The 22,459-nt window shown below is 40.4% G+C and overlaps 1 protein-coding gene across 1 annotated transcript in view; it reads left to right on the forward strand.

Moving 5' to 3' along the window:
• Positions 1-13,011, forward strand: part of SLC45A2 (solute carrier family 45 member 2) — a 35,402-nt gene extending 22,391 nt beyond the window's left edge. Inside the window, exons 4-7 of the mRNA XM_070935959.1 lie at positions 1,349-1,492; positions 5,426-5,549; positions 8,561-8,766; positions 12,776-13,011. Coding sequence (XP_070792060.1) covers positions 1,349-1,492; positions 5,426-5,549; positions 8,561-8,766; positions 12,776-13,006 — 705 coding nt within the window. The 3' untranslated portion in view covers positions 13,007-13,011. The remainder of the gene's footprint in view (positions 1-1,348; positions 1,493-5,425; positions 5,550-8,560; positions 8,767-12,775) is intronic.
• The last annotated feature ends 9,448 nt before the right edge of the window (positions 13,012-22,459 follow it).

Raw genomic sequence — 22,459 nt, forward strand, 5'->3', positions numbered from 1 at the left:
ACACCCACAAAATAAGCCACGCCCACCGAACCGGTAGTAAAAATATTTAGAACCCACCCCTGGAATGCAAGTAGGTAAAGGTTTAGACACATAGCAGCATATACATACAGAAACTTTCCTTAGACTCTTCCATATTTCTTAACTATTCATTTATATCAGTGATGGGATTCAAAAAATTTTTGGAAGGGATTGGGCTTTTTCAAGAGATGAAATAATTACCCATTTCATTCCTTAGCTCCTTAAAACACTGACTATTTCACCCTGTCTATTTGACAGGAAATTTGGATGCCAGAAAAATCAGTTCTGGGGACTGGATGTGAGGTTTGACCCTTCAGCTATGAAACCTAAATATAATTTATGTAGCTAGAATTTTAATGCACTCTTCTATTATTCATTCATTCATTCATTCATTCATTCATTCATTCATTCATTCACTTAACATATTCATATACTACTTCCTGTGTCAAAGTACCTTATTTTAAATCATAAGTCATAAGTTTATTTGTCAAGCATATATAAGATAACAGGTAAAAATATAAACATAATTTGAATACATGAAAAGAATAAGTAAAAAAGAATATTAGGACAGGGACGGTAGACACGCTGGTGCACTTATGCACGCCTCTTACAGACCTCTTAGGAATGGGGTGAGGTCAACAGTAGACAGTTTAAGGTTAAAGTTTTGGGAGTTTGGGAAAGAAACTACAGAGTCAGGTAGTGCATTCCAGGCATTGATCACTTTGGTACTGAAGTCATATTTTCTGCAATCGAGTTTGGAGTGATTTACTTTGAGTTTGTATCTATTATTTGCTCATGTATTGTTGTGGTTGAAGCTGAAGTAGTCGTTGACAGGAAGGACATTGTGGCAGATAATTTTATGTACTATGCTTAGATCAGACTGAAATTGGCGTAGTTCTAAGTTGTCTAAGCCCAAAATTTGGAGTCTGGTGGCATAAGGTATTTTATTGCAGTTAGAGGAATGGTAAAACATAATGGCAAAACTGTAAAAGAAGAAATAAATACTTAAAGCAATATATTAAAATACTAAAAAGCAACATTAATTAAAGGGTATTCATTAAAACATGGGAGCAAGAAATGACTGGATGAAAAGGTTAAGTTTAGAAGTTTTTCAAATTTCAGGAGGCTCTTTGGGTAGTTGCTCTGTAGACACAACAATGGAGATTGGTGTGGCTCACAATAGGTTGAGCAGTGGGGGTTGGGTTGGCATTTGAAACCAGGCATTTATTTTAGATACTTCAGCAGACATAAAACAGATCTTTCACTGGAGAATATTTGACTATCTACTATCCAGATGTTTACAAGGCTTGTGCATTTTTCCCCTTTCCAGGTTCAAAGGCAGATAACCATTACGTCTCTCCTAGAAGCTCTTATAAACATGCCACCTCACTACCGCAGCTTATGCCTGAGTCACTTGATGGGATGGACAGCTTTCCTTTCCAACATGCTCTTCTTCACAGATTTTATGGGACAGGTAAAGAAATTAAAAAAAAGTTTTGGAGCTAGAAGGTCCTTGATAGGTGACTGATCCAATTGTGGGCTCAGTGCAAGAATCCAGTTAAAAGTATCTATACTATAACAAATGTCTCTTCAGCTTCTGAGTTTCTGAATACATCATCCTAGGAATAGACCAGGACTCTTCATTTACAGAAGATACTTGTATTTTTGTTGACAACATGCAGAATTATTCATTAACAGCTCAAGCAGCGATCCCAGGGGAATAGATGACTTCAGGCTTTCTATATAGATTTGGGAAGGCTGGGTTGCTGGGGAATTCATTTGCATTTTATTTGAAAATCTTTGCCTTTTTTATCTTCCATATTCTCCAAAATATGAAATGTCAGCGAGTGTTTAAAATGATGATTCCCTGGAGCTCCCAAACACATGCAGTTCCACTTAAAAGCTGAGAGGTGGACTGAAAATGTACTATTGACCCTATTTTCTGCTTTTCATCAGTAGTGATAACTTCTCCTTTGAATCAACCTCAACTGAAGACTTAATGGATATATTCGTGTGATTTGCTTGGGGAAAATAGGGAAGTAGTTTGCAACTGTTTACTGGGAAGTTTATTCAACTTTCTAGTCTATCTTACAATTCCAGAATTTTCTTCTTCATTCTAAGAAGGGACTAGTTGATCACACTATAATAACACCACACTATAAAAAAGATGTTGAGACTCTAGAAAAAGTGCAGAGGAGAGCAACCAGGATGATTAGGGGGCTGGAGACCAAAACATATGAAGAATGGTTACAGGAACTGGGCATAGCTAGTCGAGTGAAGAGAAGGACCAGGGGAGACATGATAGCAGTCTTCCAATATTTGAGGGGCTGCCACAGAGAGGAAGGGGTCAAGCTATTTTCCAAGGCCAGACAAGGAATAATGGATGGAAACTGATCAAGGAGAGATTCAACCTACAAACGAGAAATTTTCTGACAGTGAGAACAATCAACCAATGGAACAGCTTCAGGGGTGAAATGCTCCCGGTTTGGACCGGATCGCCTGATCCAGTAGCGATGGCGGCAGGTGATTCGGAAAACCGGTAGCAAAAATCCCTGCCCCCCCCCCCATGCCCAGCTGAGCCGCGCGTAATCTCAATCCTGTTTAGCTTGTTCTGATCAACCAAGGTTGGTTGGAGGCTGTCATCTAGCAGGCAGTAGATAACTAGTAAGCAGTCCTGCTTTAGAAAAACAAACAACTAAAACTAGTACGAGCAAATAAACAACAATATAATATAGTCCTGTGCAGGGTGGATTTGATTTAAATCGAGCTGATTTAAATCACAATTTAAATCATGATTTAAATCACTAATAAAAAGGCTTGATTTAAATCAACTCGATTTAAATCATAATTTTTAAAGAGCAACTGTCATCTCTGCTACTCCTTTGACCCGCTGCTGACTCACCGATAGTCCCAGTGTTGCAGAGTATACAGCCTCATGCTACATAACTAAGTTCCATTTCATGCTGAATAAACTAAATTATTTATGTATCTTAAATAGAAAACTATCTTATGATAGATTTTTACCCCAAAAGTTTTTTATTAAAATAAATTCGATAAAAATAAAAAAAATCCGATTTAAATAAAAAAAATCCGATTTAAATTAAAAAAAATCTGATTTTTTTGATTTTTTTTAAAAAAAAATCATTGATTTTTATCCACCCTGGTCCTCTGCATGCTTACCCAGAAGAATATTGTGCTGATTTCAACAGACGTCATTCCAAGTATGCACAAGGCCTTTTTCTTAGATTTTCTCTTACAATGAGAAACTCTAAAAAATATATAAATAACTTTGTGATATATCCTAAAAGCTAATCATTGTGGGGTTTTTTTAGGGGGGGGGGAAGACTTCCAGTTTTACATAAATTCAGATGGCCACATTTCTTTTCATTAAATTGAAAAATTCCCTGGTCAATTACAAAACGTTTTTCCAGGAGTAAGCAGTCCTGCTTTAGTAAAAAAAAATTGCCAAGATTTGAAGTTGATGGAGCATTCAACCCATTTGGATTACCAAAAGACTTTTTTGCTGAACATGGCAGCATTGCAATGAATGTCATTGATCAACTCAAACAGGCAGTGATTCCACTTATTCCATACTGATGTGTATTTGCAGTATACACTCCGCACTGGGCAATTATTTACTTGGGGACTGAGCAAGGTATCCCAAAACTAGATGAACCAAGAGAAAACCATTACAGATATATTGTCCTGATATTTCCATTGCTTCAGTGGTGGGTTCCTCCCGGTTCGGCCCGGTTTGGCCAAACCTGTAGCGATGACAATGTAATGTCACCAAACCGGTTCTCTTTGTCTGGGAGCTGGGCCCTCCTGCCCGCCCCCGCGTTATTCCTACTTTTATTTCTTCTTTTTTAGTCCAGCTGATAGGTGCGGCAGAGTGGATTGCCGCACCTCAGCTGAGTAGATACCTAATGTGTTGCGCGGAGCACAAGTTTGGCGTGCATGCAAGCTAAGCGAGCATGCGCATGGCGATCGCGCATGAAGTGCGTGCATGAAGAGAACCGGTAGTAACGCCGGTTGGAACCCACCACTGCATTGCTTTGTATTTCCAATTGTCTATTTTCTAGATCAGTACAGGTAGTCCTCGACTTACAACTATTAGAATAGAATAGAATAACAGAGTTGGAAGGGACCTTGGAACAGGAGTGGCTTCTACTTACCTTTACTACTGGTTTGCAGTGGGGGCCACACGCTCTTTGCTCGCATGTGCGCACGCTTTTCTGTGCATGCGCAGAAGCGTTTTGATGACGTTGGGTCGGTGGGCGGAGCCTCCCACAGGTTTTACTACCAGTTCTATAGAACCGGTGTGAACCAGGGGCAACCCACCACTGCCTTGGAGGTCTTTTAGTCCAACCCCCTGCTTAGGCAGGAAACCTTACACCACTTCAGACAAATGGTTATCCAACATCTTCTTAAAAATTTCCAGTGTTGGAGCACTCACAACTTCTGGAGGCAAGTTGTTCCACTTATTAATTGTTCTAACTGTCAGGAAATTTCTCCTTAGTTCTAAGTTGCTTCTCTCCTTGATTAGTTTCCACCCATTGCTTCTTGTTCCACCCTCAGGTGCTTTGGAGAATAGCTTGAATCCCTCTTCTTTGTGGCAGCTCTGAGATATTGGAACACTGCTATCATGTCTCCCCTGGTCCTTCTTCTCATTAAACTAGACATACCCAGTTCCTGCAACTGTTCTTCATATGTTTTAACCTCCAGTCCCCTAATCATCTTTGTTGCTCTTCTCTGCACTCTTTCTAGAATCTCAACATCTTTTTTACATTGTGGCGACTAAAACTGGATGCAGTATCCCAAGTGTGGCATTACCAAGGCATTATAAAGTGGTATTAACACTTCACGTGATCTTGATTCTATCCCTCTGTTTATACAAATGAATGTTTATTCATTTAATGACTGTTTGAAATTACGGAGGCTTCCCCCCTGAAAAAATCACTTATGATCTAAATTTGCATTCATGAGTGTTGCAAATTGTTGCACTGTTTCCCATGATCATGTGATTGCAATTTTGGCACCTGGCAACCAGTTCACATTTATGGCAATTGAAGCATCCCACAGTCACATCATTGTGATTTGTGATGTCTTTTGCTGGCTTCTGGCAAAAATAACCACCGGGGAATCTAGACTCTCTTAACAAGCATGTGATTGGTTTAATGACTGTGGTGTCTTGACTAATGACTGTGGTTAAAATGGTGATGTGACTTATTGACTTACGACTGCGACAACATGTGATGGAAATCCTGGTCCCAACTGTGGTCATAAATTGAGGATTAGCTGTATATTAAATTCTGGTCTTTGGGATTTCTACTTTCTTTAGCAATGAAATTTGGATAGGTTCCATGTCACAACCACTTTTTAATCCTGTCTTTTTGATTCTTCTCAGATTGTGTTCGAAGGTGATCCTTATGCCCCTCACAACTCCACTGCTTATCTGACCTATAAAAAGGGTGTAGAGATTGGATGTTGGGGTTTGTGCATTAATGCCATTTCTTCTTCAGTCTATTCCTGTGAGTATCATTTCAATTTGGCTGAAATTCCTGAAAGCAAGAGTTAAATATATAGGGCTAAACATCTGCCTGTCTGTCTATCACAGTGGTCGGCAACCTTAAACACTCAAAGAGCCACAAAGGTCCTAACAGAAGCCCCCCATTCAATTCTGGAGCCGACCGGAAGTCCGATTCCCCCACTATAGAATCTCCTTCTAGTGCGGCGTCCATTTCCTCCACCTGTCCTAACTGAAAGCCCTATCAATTGTGGAGCCAACCAGCGACAGGGAGCCACAGCAGAGGGATGAAAGAGTCACATGTGGCTCCAGAGCTGCGGGTTGCCGATCCCTGGTCTATCATATAGCTATCACATTTTATAACCACCCATTTCCCTCATAGTGGGACTCTAGGTGGTGTACAAATGAAATATTAATACATAAAATATATAATTTAAACGTTTAAAAAGAGGAGGTTGTATAAAAAAAATAGTGTTTCAGAGTGCTGGTCAGCCCCACAACTGTGCACCCCAAGCAAGGCTGCAGAGCCAGGTTTTCATACTTTTCCAGAAGGCCAGGAGACTGGGGGCCTACCTCACCTCTGGAGGGAAAATGTTCCACAGTGAAGGCTCTTTTCCTGACCCCTATCAGTTAGAATTCTTTAGCTGATGGGATCTGTAATATGCCTTCCCTGCCTGACCAGGATATAGCTTTTTTGGTAGTGGGAGAGGAGGAGGCAACTCTTTAGGTAGATCAGTATCAGTAGAAGAGCCGCGGTGGCGCAGTGGTTAGAGTGCAGTACTGCAGGCTACTTTTGCTGACTGCCGGCTGACTGCAATCTGGCAATTCAAATCCCACCAGGCTCAAGGTTGACTCAGCCTTCCATCTTTCCGAGGTGGGTAAAATGAGGACCCAGATTGTTGGGGGCAATAGGCTGACTCTGTAAACCTCTTAGAGAGGGCTGTAAAGCACTATGAAGCAGTATACAAGTCTAACTGCTATTGCAATTGCTATCTTTTCATTCCAGTTATAAGGATAAAGCTTGGGTCTGAATATGCTGGTGTGTTTGCTAAGTGCCACAATGAATGTGCCCCTAAACTCAGATGACGATCTCCCTCCAGCCAGAATGTGATGCTTTGATGGATTGTGAATGTGATATCCACCTCCCTTTTCATTGGCCAGAGAGGTGCTTATCCCCACCCCCAATTGGCTAAGGAGCCATGTTTCCTGCTAGATCTAATTCTCCCGTTGCTTGTCTATCCACCATGGAGCAATAGCTAGATTCATTAGATACCCTTGGAAAACTACAGCAGCTATTTTTCTGCTCTAGATAGCATTCACATCCTCTGTGGCAAGCTTTCTGAACAATACCTTATTCTGAGGACTGCACACTATGAAATATTGGGGACAAGATTACCTGGGCTTGGCTGCCAAAATAATTCCAAAATAGTTCTGGGAACAAAGCTCCCCTTGCCTGCAGCTGAAAACAAAACTTCAAAAACTGGATATGGAAAATACATGTATGCATGACAACATCTCACAGAGGTAGAAAATTTAATAAGATGTGCCTTCCATCATTAAAATATTCTGAAGTTGTTTTGTTAAACAAAAATCCTCCATTTTTGTATATATTTCATCTATTCATCAATATTTTGAGGGCATGTGTAATGTACAGTATATGCTAGACAGAGTTGTTCCGTCAACAAATGTGATTAATAAATAAAATAAAGAATTACATTTTGATGTATGAATAGATGCTTAGTTTCAGAAGTGGACTTTCCTATCCCTTTAGGATTTCTTTAGTTCTCACTGTTGATATAAATACAAAAAGAAAGATTGAAACGGACTTCTACTGGGCAAAGAAATGTCCAGTCTAGTCCTCTACATTGATTACAGTAAAAATCCCCAAATCCCAAAGATCACATGGAAAGAAATGTGGAAGATAATAATAATAATAATAATAATAATAATAATAATAATAATAATAATAATAATAATAATAATAATAATAATAATTTGTCAATCATATTTGTGACACATTTTTAAATGTTCAGTTGACTGAGTTTCATGTTTAATGAATAAAATAATAATAATAATAATGTTGTGGCCCGCCAGCGGCCTGCACAGATTGTAGCTGATTCTGACGACGAGGAGGCTGGTGTGGTGGCCAATTAGCCCCAATCTTTACTCTCGAGGAGACCTCCTCCTGAGGAGCCACTCCTGCCTTTTGGCAGCTCTGCGCGCCCCTGCATCAAGAAGAGGCTCCTCCTCTTCGTCCTCTTCACTTAAGGGAGCTTCTGGAAGTTCTAAAGGCCCTGGCTGAATCCCCGCCTCTGGCACCACATCTTCTCCAGCCTCCTCATTGTTTGACTCGAGTGCCAGCTGCACAGGCTGCTGGCCCAGCACCATACCAGCCTCCTCGCAGTTGGAATCAGCCACCAGCTGCACCGGCTGCTGATGGGCCACAACAGGTTGTTAAGATCACCATGCCCTATTTTACAACTTGTTTTGTAATGGTCATTAAGCAAATTCATTATCTGTAATGGGTGTTTTCTGCCAGAAACCAGAAGTAAAACCCCAGGTTCTGGCAAAAAATGTAAATCGCAGTCATGTGACCATGGGACAGTGCAAACAGTCATAAGTCTTTAGTGCAGGCTGGTTGCTGAGCATCCAAAATGTGACCACAAGGGAAAACCAGCTCTTGGAAATTTGAAACCGAGTCATAATTAGTTCTGGGGCATCCATTCCAACAGTCGCTAAGTGTTCCGTCATAAGTCAAGGACTACTTGCAACCTAAAACAGTGTTTCTTAACCTTGGAAACTGGCTTGAGCATTCTTAAAATTGCCAAGGTTGAGAAACACTGACCTAAATCATCTTTCAATAAAATGAAATGAAAATCTGTTTTCTAAAAAAAAAGAAACTGTTATTAACAACAAAAAAAAGGGGGGGAGCCATAAAGATTTTCATTAATATTCAACAGAGGTAAAAATGGCTGCCATTTTAATTTCTCTTCCCAATCTTTTTTCTTCCACCAGATGTTCAAAGAGCTCTGCTACCGTTCCTAGGATTAAAAGGACTCTATTTTGTTGGCTATCTCCTTTTTGGATTAGGCACTGGATTTATTGGGCTGTTTCCCAAAGTCCATCCTACTCTGACTCTGTGCTCCCTGTTCGGTGTCATGTCCAGCACACTGTACACGATACCATTCAACCTTGTTGCTAATTACCACAAGGAGGAATTGGTGAGTTGAAATGGAAGGCTGTTGTCTTATCATTGGTTGTGGAATCCTTCATTGCAGCTCACCTTCAAGTGGAGGGAAGTGGGTGAGTGAAGATGAAGTAAAGGAAAGAGTCCAACCAACTTTCTTTACTGTTAATATCTTAGAAACTATCTGACTGCTCTTGAATCCAGTTGTAGATACTGCTTAGATCAGGGGTGTCAAACTCAAATCCTGGGGGATGGACCCGGACCGAGGGGTGCTTAGATCTGGCCCACAGGGCCACCCTGGAAACAGCAAAGGACCGGCTCACAGTGCCTCTGCCAGGGAAAATGGAACTTGGGCTCCATTTTCCTTGACAGAGGGTTGCAGGAGTCCGTTGCAGCCGAAAATGAAGCTCGGGAGCCCATTTTTGCTGGCAGAGCGATCGGGCCCCTGACACTAGTGACGTTGAGCTAGCCACACCTACCCTGGCCATGCCCACCCTGGCTCCCCAAGGTCAAACACAACCCTGATGCGGTCCTCAATGAAATCGAGTTTGACACCCTTAGCTTAGATTCGCAGGCCAGGGATCGATGTCAGAGGTGAGTTTCAGCAAGTTCTGACCAGTTCTGGAGAACCAGTAGTGGAAATTTTGAGTAGTTCGGAGAACTGGTAAATTCCACCTCTGACTGGCCCCGCCCCCATCTATTCTCTGCCTCCTGAGTCCAAGCTGATCGGGTGGAAATGGGGATTTTGCAGTAACCTTCCTCTGGATTGGGGAGGGAATGGAGATTTTACAGTATCCTTCCCCTGCCATGCCCACCAAGCCACACCCACAGAACCGGTAGTAAAAATTTTTGAAGACCACCATTGATCGACGTGTTTCATTCTTACTTGACCCTCACCTGATTAGGAGAAAGCAATAATCCACTCCATTATCTTTGCTTCCACTTTGCACTTGGATAGAGGTAGTCCTTGTGTTACAACTGTAATGGAGCCTGTTGAGTGCCAAAATGCACAGCAGGCTCCATTAACTGTGGGGTGCCCTGGCCATCAGAGCTTCAGAACCAGGTCGTAAGTACTGTACCTCCAGGAAGGCCCATCATAAATTTGAATGAGAACTACCTTTATTTTGATCAAACCAAGCAGTGACACCTCTCATAATGCTACTGTTATGGAATGATGGGACCAAACAACATTCCTGATCAGCCAGAGACAGTTTATTGCGCAGTTTCAGAATCAGATTTGTATCTGCAATTCTGAACCAAGAAGAGCTCTGATACAACTGCTTTTATACATATCCAAGACAAAGGATTTTGTGAGCACAGCAATTTTCCATATATGGTTAACCTACATTTGTTACATGATAATTGATACTTTCTAAATTACTAAATTCCTACATTATTTTCTAGTTCATAAGATTATCTTAGCTAAACAACCTTCCTCAGTTCTGTGATTGCTGATGCGTAGATTCATGGCTGCTTTGGATAATAAGTAACTTTTGTTTCATATGGATGTCCTTGCCTTCTTGACAACTAGGCCCCTCAGAAGATATATATTACCAAGAATGGAATTTAGCTGACTTAGTGTAATCTCTAAACAAGCACATTTCTTTCTTATAATAATGTGAATAAAGAGGGTCCTTCAGTGTTCATATAGCTGACCCTGTACTATTCCTACATCATTCATATTACTACTAAATGCCGTTTCAAACGGGGTTGCTTTGAATTTAAAATAACCCACGAAGCAAAATATCACACTGTCTGCAATTTCTTCCCCACATTTATGTAATGCTCTGTTTTATAACCTGTTATCTACTTCCGTGTCATTACTGCAAGATAAGACTCAGAATGGGATGGAGTGTATTGTTTATTTCATTTACATGTCATTAACATTCTTGAATAAAGCATCCTTAATCTTCAGGCTGTTCTGAAAGCGAGTCAAGATAACTACGCTACAGAATGCCACATCTTTATAAATTCTTGGGCTGAACATGTTCTCAACCTCTCTGATGTGACCAGAATAAAGCCCAGGATGAACTGAGAAACAGTTTCTGCCCCAAAGTCATGCAGCAACCTTCCATGGCTCACGATGAACTTTGCTATTGTGCTGTGTTGAACATGCAAATTGGATATGACCAGAATCAATAATCAGTGCCTGTGTGTGTGTGTGTTTTGGAGGAATCGAATGGAGACTTTCTCTTTCTTTCTTAAATATGCTAAATCTAAGTTTAAAGTGTCTCATATCTCAGCGTGACAATCAGAGAATTTTTACCTATTTAATCAATTTCAAATAAGAACGGTAACTTGAAAGAATCTTCCATCTAGCGCCACTTATATTAAAACTTTCATCTGGTGAGGAAAATAGCAGAGTTCTTTGTGAACTTTGATATCTGCCCGTTTGATTGCTTGATTTTTATCCCATGGAAAATAAGAGTTTAAATTATCCATTATGGGGTTTCTGAGGAACAAAAAATAACTTTGTAGATTAATGTCAATTACCATCTAATTTTATAAGCTGTTAGAAAGAACACTTGAAACAAGACTTTCTCATGAAAATCTTTTGAAAACGCTTCTCAAAAGTGGTTAGGAAGGTTTTCAACATGTCTTTTTACAGTTTCATGCAGAATCTAACCATATTTATTTACCATGTACTGATATTTTAAAGTAAATTAGTTTTTACAAAAAATATTTTCTCAAATACAAATTTTTCCATGAGAAAATGCATATTGCCTCATTAACAAATAATGGAGCACTATCAAAACCAAGGGAGTCCAACGTTGGCAACTTTAAGACCTATGGACTTCAACTCCCAGAATTCCCATGGCTGTCTGAGGAATTCTGGGAGTTGAAGTCCACAGGTTTTAAAGTCTAAATCAATGGGGACATTTCTCCTGGAATAACATTTCTCCAGATCCTTTAAGGTATATATCCCTCAGCATATGATATGGAGCCAAATGTTATCCTGTCAACATGTCAACATGTTTCTTCAAGCCACAATCATCCCTGAGGTAAATCTTAAACAAAAATTTCATCTTACAAAATTTTCCTGGGGCTATGATCCACTGAATAGAGTGAAAATTCTGAGCAAAAATGGCAAGGAATGGAACTGTTACAGTTTTATCCATACTGAATACAGTTCTCTCAAAACCAACCAGAGATTTCCAGTGAAAGTGCACAAGACTATAATTAAGAGCTTTTGTAATTTTGAAAATCTTTCGAACAATTTTTAAGAAGCTTTCTTAAAAGATTTACATGAGAAAGTTTGATTTCAACTGTTCTTTTTAAACTATCCCCAAAATAAAAGATTTAAGAGAAAAATGGATCTTTTCCTCCAGAAACATTTCTACGTTATCTCTAATATTTATAAACTTCTATGGTAAATGAATTTGTATATATCAAATTAAGATCACTCGGAACTTTTTAACAATGGAGTTATTTTTGTTATTAAAATTATTTGTTTTTCAGCATTGTAAAACAATTTAACCTAGATTTTTTTTTAGAAAAAGAAAACTAAATGCTTAATCTTACATCAAGAAATAATTTCTTCCCACCGATTTCCAATATTAACACCCTCACAAAATTCCTAAATAGAATAAAATCATTATAGTACTATGTGGGAATTATTATGTAATGAGAGTGAACTGCTTTGGTATTTTCCATAGTCACTGTCTTTTTCTTTCTGTTACATTTATACTCCATCTTTCTATGTACACATTACTGAAGTTTATATAATACTTGGTTCCAAATGGTCTTAATATTGATGTGCTTTGGCTGTGTCATCACCTTTTAACGACCCCATAATCCCTTGCGGGGTGGAGTCTGGGCAACTGAATGGAGCTAGCAGAATGCTTATGGCCGGATGCCCTTCCTGTCACCAATGCGGAGTTTTGTTCAGCAGATATATTCTCATTGTGCCCAGAGAGAGAAATATCTGCCTCTACCTAGGATCGAACTTTGGCTATGTGACACCAGTGAATAGACAATGATTAGATGATCTGAATGGTAATATTGATTCAGTTGGCTTCATATCCTTCTCTGTTTGCTTCCAGAATCAGAAACCCGATGAAGCTGCAGACGCCAACCGAGGAAAGGGTATTGACTGTGCTGCTTTGACCTGTATGGTCCAACTGGCCCAAATCATCGTTGGGGTGGGCCTGGGTCTCCTGGTCAGTGCTGCTGGCAGTGTGGTGGTGGTAGTGATCTCTGCCTCTGCCGTTGCCTTGCTGGGTTCCTGCTTTGTAGCCTTGTTTGTTCGGTACATTGACGAAAGCAATAAATAGTTGATTGGTGGCAGTCGTTGCTCCTTTTCTTACCTCAAAAAAAAAGAAGAACAGTGGTGTATTTTGGTCAATAATATTTAAGACAGTCCTCACATGATCTCTTAGCTGTCTTTTTGGATTTGTGTGTTAAATGGACCCGGAATTGATGCCTTGGTTTAACAATATGAGAAATCGCTTCTTGAATCAAACCACGATGCACAAATCTTTTGGGATCAGTAGACATTAAATCATTCATTGAAATTGGAAGGTTAGATTACGGATGGGTTGTGATACCCAGAATAAGGTATCAGCATCAGAGGTGGTATTCAGCAGATTCTGACTAGTTCTAGAGAACCGGTAGAGGAAATTTTGAGTAGTTCGGAGAACCGATCAATACCACCTCTGACTGGCCCCGCCCCCAACTATTCTCTGCTTCCCGAGCCCCAGCTGATTGGGAGGGAGATTTTACAGTAACCTTCCTCTGCCATGCCCACCAAGCCACGCCTACCAAGCCATGCCATGCCATGCCCACCAAGCCACGCCTACCAAGCCATGCCATGCCATGCCCACCAAGCCACGCCTACCAAGCCATGCCATGCCATGCCCACCAAGCCACGCCTACAGAACTGGTAGTAAAAAAAATTGAATCCCACCACTGATAGTTATAGTTTACTTTATTGTCATTGCACATGGTACAACAAAATTAAATGCCGTCTTCAGTGTACATTATAACCATAAAAATAAAAACACAAACATACATCCTTTAAATTCTATATAATTGAAATTGAAAACCTGATATTGCACTATACCCTAGAATTCAATATGGTTATTGCCCTGGGATAGAAGCTGTTTTTCAGCCTATTTGTCCTTGTTTTTATTGACCTGTACCGTTGATCAGCGTGTGCTATACATTTATTTATAGAAGTTATCATGAAGTTCTTAAAGAGGAAATTGAGTTTGGAAATTGGCTAGTATAATACATTATTATGATCATTTGTGTGTATACAGAAATTCATGCTTTCTTCTATATGTTGCTAAGTCAGCACAGGGAAGCCATCTATGAAGAAGGAAAACAAATGTGGTATGCTTGGCTGGAGTTCTTTTATAATTTCTTCAATTGTGTTGGAATTTTATTTCAATTTAATATTTCCAGAATTAATTTTATGTCCCCAAATGTGGTCTTAAAGGATTACTTTTGAGAAAGGCACAACATAAAATCCTAGAGAATTCTAACAAGCCTTATTACTGCAACTCTATATGCTGTTCTGTTATTTAGAGGTTTATCTTTCTCCTCATTCTACAACTAAGTATTTTAATTCTTAGCCTTAGCAACACTTAATTTTATACATGTATGTATATCACAAGGGATGTGGTGGCTCAGTGGCTAAGATGCTGAGCTTGTCGATCGAAAGGTCAGCAGTTCAGCGGTTCGAATCCCTAGTGCCGCGTAATGGGGTGAGCTCCCGTTACTTGTCCCAGCTTCTGCCAACCTAGCAGTTTGAAAGCACATAAAAAAAAATGCAAGTAGAAAAATAGGGACCACCTTTGGTGGGAAGGTAACAACGTTCCATGCGCCTTCGGTGTTTAGTCATGCCGGCCACATGACCACGGAGACGTCTTCGGACAACGCTGGCTCTTCGGCTTTGAAACGGAGATGAGCATCACCCCCTGGTGTCGGGAACGACTAGCACATACGTGCAAGGGGAATCTTTACCATTACCTATGTATATCATGATGGTGCTATCACATTCTGGATCAGGGGGTCAGTATTTTTCCTGTCTTATTAGATTGTTCAGATCATGATATCCTTCTCATCAATCTCTGTTTTACATGAGAATTTTCAGTACTTTTTCAAACAACAGAAGGTTTATTCTTAAATACATAAAAGCTGATATAAATTTGTGGTTAAGAATTCATTTCTCAATAATGGTAAAACTTGGGATAAAACTTTTTTTAAAAAAAAATGTTGGTAGATCAGGATGAAATTCGGGAAATACTTGTTAAGGGGGCTCCTGGGCGGGGTTCCCACCCATGCTATGAAATATATATATATTTGAGCCATCCCAGAATACCAACACCAGATTTGAAATTCCAACGTCAGTTAGTGCAAAATGACTACTGGCATAAGCCTGATGATGGCAGATGGGATTCTGCCGAAACGTCGCTTCTACCCTTTTAGGGATATATCCACAATTACACGGGAAGAAACCCGAAATATTAACTATACACACATACATACCCGTGAAAACTTACATAAATATATATATATGTTTTTCTTCTAGCCAGGTTTTCCCTACGTAGCCAAGGTTTTTTTGTAGCTCCAGCTCAGTATATATATATAGGTTCTGTGAAATCTCATTCACAAGTTCTTGGGCCCTTTTTCTGCTGACAAACTGCAACTCTGTGTTGCTTCCTGGGAGACCCAGATAGCTATTTCTACCTCTTAAGGCGTCATCAGTGGGCCACACCCACTTCCCAATTATCCTCCCTGTAAAAGGCATAATGTATCTTTTTTCTTTTTTCATAGGCTTTTATGTGCATATTCTTTCTAGCCAGGTTTTACCTATGTAAACTTAGTTGTTCTTCAGCCCTAGGTTCTGTGAAATCTCATTCACAAGTTCTTGGGCCCTTTTTCTGCTGACAAACTGCAACTCTGTGTTGCTTCCTGGGAGACCCAGATAGCTATTTCTACCTCTTAAGGCGTCATCAGTGGGCCACACCCACTTCCCAATTATCCTCCCTGTAAAAGGCATAATGTATCTTTTTTCTTTTTTCATAGGCTTTTATGTGCATATTCTTTCTAGCCAGGTTTTACCTATGTAAACTTAGTTGTTCTTTAGCCCTAGGTTCTGTGAAATCTCATTCACAAGTTCTTGGGCCCTTTTTCTGCTGACAAACTGCAACTCTGTGTTGCTTCCTGGGAGACCCAGATAGCTATTTCTACCTCTTAAGGCGTCATCAGTGGGCCACACCCACTTCCCAATTATCCTCCCTGTAAAAGGCATAATGTATCTTTTTTCTTTTTTCATAGGCTTTTATGTGCATATTCTTTCTAGCCAGGTTTTACCTATGTAAACTTAGTTGTTCTTCAGCCCTAGGTTCTGTGAAATCTCATTCACAAGTTCTTGGGCCCTTTTTCTGCTGACAAACTGCAACTCTGTGTTGCTTCCTGGGAGACCCAGATAGCTATTTCTACCTCTTAAGGCATCATCAGTGGGCCACACCCACTTCCCAATTATCCTCCCTGTAAAAGGCATAATGTATCTTTTTTCTTTTTTCATAGGCTTTTATGTGCATATTCTTTCTAGCCAGGTTTTACCTATGTAAACTTAGTTGTTCTTCAGCCCTAGGTTCTGTGAAATCTCATTCACAAGTTCTTGGGCCCTTTTTCTGCTGACAAACTGCAACTCTGTGTTGCTTCCTGGGAGACCCAGATAGCTATTTCTACCTCTTAAGGCATCATCAGTGGGCCACACCCACTTCCCAATTATCCTCCCTGTAAAAGGCATAATGTATCTTTTTTCTTTTTTCATAGGCTTTTATGTGCATATTCTTTCTAGCCAGGTTTTACCTATGTAAACTTAGTTGTTCTTCAGCCCTAGGTTCTGTGAAATCTCATTCACAAGTTCTTGGGCCCTTTTTCTGCTGACAAACTGCAACTCTGTGTTGCTTCCTGGGAGACCCAGATAGCTATTTCTACCTCTTAAGGCGTCATCAGTGGGCCACACCCACTTCCCAATTATCCTCCCTGTAAAAGGCATAATGTATCTTTTTTCTTTTTTCATAGGCTTTTATGTGCATATTCTTTCTAGCCAGGTTTTACCTATGTAAACTTAGTTGTTCTTCAGCCCTAGGTTCTGTGAAATCTCATTCACAAGTTCTTGGGCCCTTTTTCTGCTGACAAACTGCAACTCTGTGTTACTTCCTGGGAGACCCAGATAGCTATTTCTACCTCTTAAGGCGTCATCAGTGGGCCACACCCACTTCCCAATTATCCTCCCTGTAAAAGGCATAATGTATCTTTTTTCTTTTTTCATAGGCTTTTATGTGCATATTCTTTCTAGCCAGGTTTTACCTATGTAAACTTAGTTGTTCTTCAGCCCTAGGTTCTGTGAAATCTCATTCACAAGTTCTTGGGCCCTTTTTCTGCTGACAAACTGCAACTCTGTGTTGCTTCCTGGGAGACCCAGATAGCTATTTCTACCTCTTAAGGCGTCATCAGTGGGCCACACCCACTTCCCAATTATCCTCCCTGTAAAAGGCATAATGTATCTTTTTTCTTTTTTCATAGGCTTTTATGTGCATATTCTTTCTAGCCAGGTTTTACCTATGTAAACTTAGTTGTTCTTCAGCCCTAGGTTCTGTGAAATCTCATTCACAAGTTCTTGGGCCCTTTTTCTGCTGACAAACTGCAACTCTGTGTTGCTTCCTGGGAGACCCAGGTAGCTATTTCTACCTCTTAAGGCATCATCAGTGGGCCACACCCACTTCCCAATTATCCTCCCTGTAAAAGGCATAATGTATCTTTTTTCTTTTTTCATAGGCTTTTATGTGCATATTCTTTCTAGCCAGGTTTTACCTATGTAAACTTAGTTGTTCTTCAGCCCTAGGTTCTGTGAAATCTCATTCACAAGTTCTTGGGCCCTTTTTCTGCTGACAAACTGCAACTCTGTGTTGCTTCCTGGGAGACCCAGATAGCTATTTCTACCTCTTAAGGCGTCATCAGTGGGCCACACCCACTTCCCAATTATCCTCCCTGTAAAAGGCATAATGTATCTTTTTTCTTTTTTCATAGGCTTTTATGTGCATATTCTTTCTAGCCAGGTTTTACCTATGTAAACTTAGTTGTTCTTCAGCCCTAGGTTCTGTGAAATCTCATTCACAAGTTCTTGGGCCCTTTTTCTGCTGACAAACTGCAACTCTGTGTTGCTTCCTGGGAGACCCAGATAGCTATTTCTACCTCTTAAGGCATCATCAGTGGGCCACACCCACTTCCCAATTATCCTCCCTGTAAAAGGCATAATGTATCTTTTTTCTTTTTTCATAGGCTTTTATGTGCATATTCTTTCTAGCCAGGTTTTACCTATGTAAACTTAGTTGTTCTATTAGCCAGCAGTGTGCAGCAGCTGCCAAAAAAGCCAACACAGTTCTAGGCTGTGATAGAATCAAGATCACGTGAAGTGTTAATACCACATTATAAAGTTTTGGTAAGGCCACATTTGGAATACTGCATTCAGTTTTGGTCGCCACAATGTAAAAATGATGTTGGACTCTAGAAAGAATGCAGAGAAGAGCAACAAAGATGATTAGGGGCGGCCCCCAGGGGGACAGCATTCTCTGTAGGACCACCGACCCTCTGGAATGGGCTGCCCACCAGCCTCAGGACAGCCCCTGACCTCCTCTCCTTCTGCTGTGAATTGAAGACGTGGCTTTTTCACCAAATGGGCTGAATCCGTAGGGGTGATTTTAAATGATTTTAATTAATTTTAATTAATTTTAATTTGATTTTAATGTTTATGTAATTTTTTGTTCATTCTTGTAAGCCGCCCTGAGTCCTTCAGGAGAAAGGCGGCATATAAATTACATAAATAAAAAAAAAATACAAATGCAAACAGATAAAATACACAAACAACACAACAATATAGTATAATTTTACAGCTTTCTGTATCAGCATGTATGTTCTGCTTTTGTAATTCACTATTCAATATTTGCCTTCTCATATATTTTTACAATTCTAGTAATAGTATAATAATTATATTGTAATAATAATATAATATAATATAATATAATATATTCTGATTATATGTGTATACAGTTATCTTTATATTATAGTCAGCTTCATTAAAGCTTCATTAGCAGAATCTTATAAAACTGTTTCCCCCTTGTCTTTACAGCCCAAGACACTAGAGAGGGTTCCTTCCGAGGGCTCAGCTGCCCCTTATCCAACCATTGTCTATGGCTATGGCTCTTCCCCCTAAGGACATTCCCACATACCATTACAGACATGCTGGGTCAGGTAGTCCTCGACTTACGACAACAATTGAGCCCAAAATTTCTGTTGCTAGGGGAGACATTAGTTAAGTGAGTTTTTGTTCCATTTTATGACCTTTCTTGCCTCAGTTGTTAAGTGAATCACTGCAGTTGTTAAATTAGTAACACGGTTGTTAAGTCAGAAAGTTGCAAAAAGTGATGACATGATCCCAGGACACTGCAACCATCATAAATATGAGTCAGTTGCCAAGTGTCTGAATTTTGATCGCATGACCATGGGGATGCTGCAATGGATGCGTGAAAAACAATCATAAATCAGTTTTAGAAGTGCCAAGTGGTCACTAAATGAACTGTTGTAAGTTGAGGACTACCTGTACTTTCCCTTCTTCCCTTTCAGTGTCTCTGTTTCAATTTCAGTCCTACCAGTACTCACCACTTCGATGTTGCGCGCAAGGCTTCTTCAAGTCAAACCCAATTGCAGGCAGCTTTGTGGATGCCTCCATGTAATTTTCTTGGCAGTGACACAGAACTGATTTAACTCCTGGGACAGGTCCATGGCCTTGGCATTTCCTGGTGGCCTCCCCTCCGAGTGCTAATGAGGCTTGAGACAGTTTAGAGTTCCAAGGTCAGCTTAGGCTGGCCTGTTGCTACCAGCTACTTGCTCTCAAAGTGATGCTCTAAAATGCCATCAGCTAATGTGCAACTCTAGTCTTAATTATCTTATGACCTCTAATTCCATATTGCTTTAAAAGGTGCTAAGCAGGCCTGCTGCAACTTTTGCTTTTGCTAATTCGACTAACAAAGCTTCTTGCATCCTGCCCCAAAGTCCTGCTTAATGGAAGACAGAGATGGCTGGAAAACAAGGCATCCCAGAAGACATCCAGGAAAGGGCAAAAAGAGCCAATATAAGGCCCGCTGAGAGAGATTCTGTACCAAGGCAGCCCTGTATACAGCTTAATTTAGGACAAGCTGAAACTTCGGCATATTTTTCCTGGATAAAATAGGCAGGGCTGCATCATCGGTTGTGGAACAACTGAGATTTTTCTCTCTCCTTTGAATGGTGTTTAAAAAGTAAAGGTTCCCCTCACACATATGTGCTAGTCATTCCCGACTCTAGGGGGCGGTGCTCATCTCTGTTTCAAAGCCGAAGAGCCAGCGCTGTCCGAAGTCATCTCCATGGTCATGTGGCCGGCATGACTAAATGCCAAAGGCGCACGGAACACTGTTACCTTCCCACCAAAGGTGGTCCCTATTTTTCTACTTGCATTTTTTACGTGCTTTTGAACTGCTAGGTTGGCAGAAGCTGGGACAAGTAACGGGAGCTCAACCCATTAACGCGGCACTAGGGATTCGAACCACTGAACTGCCGACCTTTTGATCGGCAAGCTCAGTGTCTTAGCCACTGAGCCACCACTTAAAACCCCAAGAAAGGGAGATCCTTTTCAGAATCTAACTGAAAGGCTAAAGCTAAGGAAGTGTTTCTCTGTCTTGTAAAGTTTAAGATATATGGACTTCAGTTTCCAGACTTTCCTAGCCAGCATGCTGACTGGGGAATTCTGGGAGTCGACGCCCACACATCTTAAAGTTCGCAAGGTTGAGATACCCTGTGTTAAAATGTCTATGGTTCACATCCTGGAACAAATGCTTGCCTGAACTTCTCAATCACCCTTCCATGTCAAAATAAATCATTGTTGGAGGTTGCATGATGGAAACATTGTGCAATTACACACCCCTCTCCCCATTTTCCTGAGTAGTAGGGTAGGCTAATTCCTTGCAGAGACCTTTGAAATGAGACACCAGATGCAGATTGTCCCCTCTGAAGGCAAATTATATAGGTTGAGCACCTGCTCAACCACTCCGTGAGATAAACTGGGTTGAAAGATTAGAACAAATTCACCCCGTAAGCTTCTTAGGTTGAGAGTGGACTTGAAGCTGGATCTCTATGGTCCTCCTAGCCCAACATCTTAACCAGCAGATCATTCTGGGCCTCTTGATGTTGTAACTTTGCATTGGTCATGTTATGAATTCATCATGTAATCCTCTGTCTCACCCATTGAATTTTATGGAGGCATATGTCTACAGGGTCTTCTTGATGTTTTCCCATCATTTCCCCCAACCCCTCCAGAAATTGAGGATGACCTTCACAGGAAAGGAGCACAATGCCTATGGGCATTGGACACAGAAATGGCCCTTTCAGTAAAACCCCAGGGCTTCCGATATTTCTATGAATGGGTTGATTAGTCCATGACCAAAGACTAAACTGTTTGCTGATAGGACATCAAAGTGCTTTAAGCTTGACATGTGTGATGCCATTTGCAAATGGCTGAGAAACGTCTCCAGATTACATTTTTAGTGTAAAATTAGAGCAATTCATATTCAATATGACTGCAGTGGACAAAGGGGAATTACCCTTTCTTGTGATTACAAGTGTTTGTTGCAAAATACATGACGTATTAACAGGGTAGGACTCACCATTTTCTGTATTTTGCTTTGTTTCTTGTACACTCCGAGGAGGAGGAAAAAGTCTTGTGTTCTTGCATTCATATCAGAATAACTTAACTTTTTCCTGCCTAGTTCAGCTTGGCATCCCTATTCATAATAATGACAAAAAATACTTGAAATTACCAGCTATACACAAAACTTCTTCGTTTTGGTTCTTTCCAGTAAGTTGCATAATTGCTTCTTTCAGCCATCAGACCTTTTCCAGCCACAGAATCACCTTGTTTTTGTAAAGACGTGACAATGCTTGATATGGATACAGAGATTTAATAGTTCACATGTAATGAGACAACCTTGATACAGAAAATATACTGTTATGCCTCCTTCTTTCTTCAATCAGTTATGTCCCATCCTTAATCATCAGGCCAGTCCTTCAATTTACAGGAGGTATTTGCTCAAAGGTACAAATATTGCCAGCTGCAAGGGCAATTGATATCACCACCATGTTGTTGCTAAATGGGGAATGGAGTTTAAAAGATCATTATCTGGAATTGGAGCTAGGGAGGAACATCTTTCTAGATAAAGTATGGCGAAGGGCATATTTTGAATGTCTTTAACTCATATCCAGATAGGTCTGCCAACACTCAGAATCATAGCAACTATATAGCACTTCCATATTTCTAATTAGGTGTCATCAGTAGTGAGTTGCAAATCCCGTCACTACCGATTTGCTCGTGGACACTTACAGACGCGGGTGGGCGGAGCCTCCCACAGATGCCGCTACAGGTTCGCCTGATCTGGGGCAAACCGGTAGCAACCCACCACTGGGTGTCATCTACCTAAACAGAATAGACATCAGCCTGGACTACCATGAGGATCTTTGACAGTCTTAAATCCATGCTTGCCAGGTACAGTTTGTTAATGCCAGTTCTTGGGGTTTTTCTTCAAAGCCTCTTTCACAATCTGCCTTTGACTTTTATCAATCTTTTGAAGTCCAGTCTGTTTTCCCCCACAGTTTTACAAATGAAATCATTTCAAAGTAAA

Source organism: Pituophis catenifer, unplaced genomic scaffold (assembly GCF_029215685.1).
Source record: "Pituophis catenifer annectens isolate HBS135680 unplaced genomic scaffold, rPitCat1.0.hap2 SCAF_2, whole genome shotgun sequence".
NCBI classification, from domain to species: domain Eukaryota; kingdom Metazoa; phylum Chordata; class Lepidosauria; order Squamata; family Colubridae; genus Pituophis; species Pituophis catenifer.